Consider the following 5,739-nt stretch of genomic DNA (forward strand, 5'->3'; position numbering starts at 1 on the left):
TCAGATGTCCATGGTTGGGGCCAACCAGTGGAGAGGAGGGTACAAGAGATATTCACTTAATAATCCCAAAAGCCAAGACTCATTTGAGTCTACATTGGACGCTGACAGTTACCTTGGTAAGATTAGGACAAAATACTCTCTTATAGAACTGTTTTTGTGCACAACTTCTGACAGAAAATTTATTTACCCACCCAGAGGTCTATTACGTTTGCCTGTTATATAGCCACTTCGATCTGAAAAACTCACACGAAGAGAAAAGGCAAATACAAGAAATTAATTGATACAATTATTTGGTCTTAGGCGCTCAAACCTTGGCAGGAAACATAGCACTGAATTTTGATAGATATGCATGAACAGGAATAAAGAATAGGGCCTGAAGCTGGTGGTGGAGTGGAGATAGATGACGTAGGTCAGTCTGTAGACTGCTGGTTAGCGAGATGGTATGCTGAGCTTATGTGGAGATCCAGTGGACTGCGTTAGCTAATACTAGAGCTTCACTCAGGGACCTGGATGATGGAAGTGTAGTTTGGATAACACAGGTTGAGAGAACCTGTCCATGATAAGCAAGCATGAGGAGACAGTGGAGAGGAAAAACTCCTCGTTGGGAAGAAACCTCTGGCAGAACCAGGCTCAACATGGCGGTCTTCTGCCGGACCGGTTAAAATGAGAGGCAAAATACAGAATGTGTCCTGGAGTAGTTAACTCTGATGAAGTTTTAGCTACGATGGTGGAGGAGGGGCTGGACGTGGGTTGAAACGGTGTCATCTGAATTAAGTCACACAGCGCAACCAGGCGGCAGACAAATTGCGGATTGGAGGCCTTTTAAGTTGAGCTTTGGATGCCTATTGTCTTTCGTGGAGGTGTGGTTCAAATCTGATTGGCTGATTTATCATAGGTGGATGTAGGAGAGCAGTTTCTTCAGTTGAATTTCTGCCTTGGCTTCATTTCAGTCTGTTCCACAATTTGACAAATTTTAAAAATGAACGTGTGAAAAGGCTATTTTTACTGATGTATCCAATAAATTGACCTATTCAAATTACAGGATATTCCATGGCTATTGCTAAAACTGATAAAAACCAGCTGACAGTTATTGGTGCTCCAAGATATCAACACAAAGGAGTTGTTCTGATTCTTCTCAATCAAGGAATAATTCAGAAAATCAACCCCTATCAATCACAGGTAGGTACATTGGTTACCAGATGTTTACAGGTACTGGACAAAAAAGACTCACCTAATTCTTTTTTTTCTGTCTAACATCAAATCAGGTTAAATCATTTCTATTTTAAGTGAGTGAAAAATAAATGATGTTTGTTAAATGCCACATTTTGGAGAGATTTTTTTTTTTTTTTTTTTTTTGGTGTGACAAGTTTAGATTTCTTACTGAATCCCCAACATCTTTCTAGTTCTGCCAACAATTTTTTCATGGGGCTGTGAGGGTTTTATTTCTAGTTCAAGGTTGTGTTTGAGATAGTGACCCCAACAACAAAACCCAGTTTGTCACTAATTGGGTTCAATTGCAACACCAGATAATTGTGTGTATGTGAGCAACGGAGGGTTTGGACTTGAAAAACAGAAATTTGCAGTACATATTGATCCCAGGCCATAATTACTAAATGTTGTAAAATGCATCTTTAAATAACACAGTGAATCATAGGACAAGCTTTACTGGCACCAGTTGATGTGTTATACACTGCTCAAAATGAGATTCAGGTCAGGGGAACGGGTGGGCCAGTCCATAGCTTCAAAGGCTTCATCTTGCAGGAACTGCTGATACACTCCAGCCACATAAGGTCTACCATTGTCCTGTATAAGGAGGAACATAACGCCAACCGAATCAGCATTTGTCTCACATGGGGTCTGAGGACCTCATCTCGGTACCTAATGGCAGTGATACCAAGCATCACAAGGGCATTGCAGCAAAGAAATACCATTCCTATCCATTACTGACCCAATGCCAAACTTGTCATACTGAAGGATTATGCAGGCAGCAGATCACTTGCTACTGTGTCTCTAGACTATCATGTCTGTCACATGTGCACAGTTGGAACCTGCTTTCATCTGTGAAGAGCCCAGGGTGCCAGTGGCAAATTTGCTAATCCTGGTGTTCTCTCGCAAATGCCAATAATCCTGCTAGGTGTTGGATTGTGAGCACAACCCCTCTTCTGTGTACATTGGGCCATTATACCATTCTCATGAGGTTGGTATCTAACCGTTTGTGCAGACATATGCACACTTGTGGTCTGCTTGAGGTCATTTTGAAGAGCTCTGGCAGTGTTCCGCCTGTTCCTCCTTGTACAAAAGCAGAGGTAGAGGTCCTGCTCCTGGGTTGTTGCCCTCCTTAACCCTTCTCAACGTCTCCTGGTGTACTAGCCTGTCTCCTGGTAGAGCCTCCAGCGTCTTGACACTACGCTGACAGACACAGCAAACCTTCTTGCCACAGCTTTAATTGATGTTCCATCCTGGATGAGCTGCACTACCTGAGCCACTTGTGTGGGTTTAATTTAATTTATTGATTTATTTGACAGGCACAGTGTACATTAAAAACAATTCCTGCAAATGCACCAGAATTAGCCAAAAGGCTATTTTTCATCTGTTGTCTACCAAGAAAAAAACAAAAAAAAACAAAAACACAACAGTAAGCATTCTAGAATAAAAAATAGAAATATAAAAAGAAATAAAAACAGCTATAACTCCTCAAAACTGAACTGGTTGTAACGCATTCTCATGCTACTACATTCAAAAGTGACCAAAATACCAGGCAGAAAGCATAGGTAGTTAGAAGCTCTCTGTGGTCCCCACCTGCAGAACCACTCCTTTATTGAGTGTGTCTTGCTAATTGCGAATATTTTCCACCTGCCATCAGTTCCATTTGCACAACAGCATTTGAAATTGATTGTCAATCTTCCTTCCTAAGTGGACAGTTTGATTTCACAGAAGTTTGATTTAACTGAAGTTATATTGTGTTGTTCTGGACTAGGTGTAAAAATGAGAAACAAAGTGGTCTAAATTACCTTTTAATATGTTTATCTACTTTAAATGCTTTTTTTTAGGCTCAGATAAAAAATCCCTCTGCTCCTTGTTCTTCAATATGACCCTGATTGTTAAATTAAACCTCCATCTCATTTTGTGCATGTTAAGTATAAGTAAATAGCTGTAACTAATAATTTGCCAATTTTTGGTCAGGTCAGATTTCTGGTTTTACTGCTAACTTCAGCATGGATTCTGCATTAGTTATCTGTCATTTCCTGTGTACACATACTCACCAGGTCCCCTGTCTTGTTGTGCAGCTGTTTTGAAACTGACTGGATACCCTGTTAACTCTGTTCAGGTAATAAACAAGGAAGGCTGTTTATTACTAGGAAGGCCAGGGCTACAAGTCTGCCTCGGCGCATAGTTGTGCAATGATGGTGCCACTTTAGCCTAAATCTTTTGTAAGCCTCCTTTTTTTGGACTCATTCTCATCTGATGGTGATCAGATAAATAAAATTTGCCACTTTTTATTGCTTGTTGTTAGTGCTTCTTTAACAGCCAGAGTTAAGGGTAAATGGACTGTACTTATATAGCGCTTTTTCAAGTCAGAAGGCTTGACCAAAGCACTTTACATTACATTCAGTCATTCACCCATTCATGCACACACTCATTTAACATGCAGCTTGAAAACTGTCCAAGCAATCACATAAAGAAATCACAGTTTCATGGGTATGGCTCTTTATAGGAAACACAAAACATGTGCAGATACATGACCAGTGTGATTACCATGTTAGCTCTCAGAGTAAGGATTATTTTAAAAAAAATTTCTCCGCACGTCAAGTTTTCAGGCTGTATTTATGCCGTCCTGGATGCTGCCTCTTTTTTTTTTAGATCATGTCAAACAGTAGAAATGGTTGTGATGTCCTGAAGAATTAACATAGTTAAAAATTGACATTCAACTTAGAGATTTATTTTATACCAAGAACGTTTAGTAGAGGTTGAACTAAAACTCTGGTCTTTTTTTTATACTGTATGTAAATATCTGGTGTCAGCTATATTTAAGATAATATTATAACACTGTCTATTGCTGGACAGCCAGAGTGATAGGATGTGTCCACAGCATATTAGTCTGGTAAAGAGCTGGTAGAGCTTGATTTCAAATAAGGTTAGATAGCTATGAATGGGACGCAACCAAGTATCCAAGCAATGTGTTCTTTTTTTTTTTATTTTGTAGTCCATGAAACATGTCAAGCCTTTGAAGAAACCTGTTTTGCCCTAAAATATCTGAGGATATGAAGTGCACTCTCTATTACATTCTTGATTTTTATGGCAACATTGCTCCTTTGTGGTCTCCACCTTGTTGTTATGGTAAATGGTCTGTACTTATATAGGGCTTTTTCAGGTCAGGATATTTGACCAAGGCACTTAACACTATGTTTGTGGCTACAAACTACATTGTAGCCACAGCATTCGTGGGGCTCACTGACAGAAGCGAGGCTGCCTTACACTGGTGCCACCGGGCCCTCTGGCCAGCATCAGTAGGCAATACAGGTAAAGGACACGATGACACTGAAAGCCGGAGCCAGGGCTTGAACCAGCAACCCTCCAAAAGCAGGGCAAACTCCTGCACCCAATGCCAAAGTGCTGCTGCATTATGGGTCATTCTGGTGATGAGAGTTACATAGTAAAGTCTTGCCTCCTGCGCTGACATTGGTCCAGCTAAAGTGTCTATACAGCTAATGCTGGTATCAAAAGAAGTTCATGATTCTTTCTGATGATCATTAACCACTGTGCTTTCAGACAGGGGAATATTTCGGGGCAGAGGTTTGTGCCATGGACGTGGATTCTGATGGTGTGACTGATCTGATACTGATATCTGCTCCAATGTTCAAAGAAAATGATGGAGAAGGCCGAGTTTATGTCTGTGGATTAACTCGTTTGGTAATTGTCTCATGTTTTATCTTTTTTTTTTTTACTTTAACCAAGTTAGTCGATGTAACATTATCTTCTGTTAAGATCAAGTTAAAACATAGGTATGTTTTTCCCCCATCCTTACTTTGCTCCAGACTGTGTCTTGCAATTTTATCGATAATCCATCACTCATAATAAAACTAAAAGGCATACCTGACAGAGGCAGATTTGGGTCGTCTCTTGCTGTCCTTCCCGACATAAATGCAGATGGATTCAATGATTTGGCCGTTGGGGCTCCTTTGGAAAATAATGGCCAAGGCAGCATCTACATATTTCAAGGAGAGGGAGGGAAAAAAATAAATGCTAAATACTCACAGGTGAGCAAAACAAAAGCATGAAACATTCTCAATGTTTTTCATGTGATGAACCATTTCATGTTTGTAACTTGATGAAGCAACATGTTTCCCATTAAACAGAGGATTGCTGCCTCTGAAATCCAAGGAGGACTGAAGTTGTTTGGTATCTCAATCAGTCAGTCTTCTTATGATCAGAGCGGTGACGGACTTCCTGACTTAGCCGTGGGTTCAAAGGGAAAAGTTATCTTACTGAGGTTAGTCCTGTGAAGATAAACAAATCATAACACAAAAATATTACTTATAAAAAAATCTTCATTTGCATATTAAATATGTTGGTAGAATGAAATATTACTGAGACAATCTGTGTGGTGTCCATTTCATGAAGCAGGTGTAACAAATTCAGATTCAAATCTGCAATTCTAAGTTGATCTAGCCAAAAGCCAAAGCAATAAGTAGAAGTACTGTATGTTGTCTACCACAGTTACAGCATTTAATTTTAACT

At 39.9% G+C, this 5,739-nt stretch overlaps 1 protein-coding gene across 1 annotated transcript; it reads left to right on the plus strand.

Moving 5' to 3' along the window:
• Nucleotides 1-6: 6 nt before the first annotated feature.
• On the plus strand, nt 7-5,491 carry LOC107081196 (integrin alpha-M-like; the record flags this gene model as incomplete). The annotated part of the gene is made up of 5 exons (XM_015369398.1): nt 7-116; nt 1,043-1,179; nt 4,771-4,911; nt 5,037-5,258; nt 5,358-5,491. Coding segments are annotated over exons 1-5 (740 nt in total), but the record flags the coding sequence as incomplete, so codon positions are not given.
• Between the last annotated feature and the right edge of the window lie 248 nt (nt 5,492-5,739).

Source organism: Cyprinodon variegatus, unplaced genomic scaffold (assembly GCF_000732505.1).
Source record: "Cyprinodon variegatus isolate N-32 unplaced genomic scaffold, C_variegatus-1.0 Scaffold3343, whole genome shotgun sequence".
Classification (NCBI taxonomy): domain Eukaryota; kingdom Metazoa; phylum Chordata; class Actinopteri; order Cyprinodontiformes; family Cyprinodontidae; genus Cyprinodon; species Cyprinodon variegatus.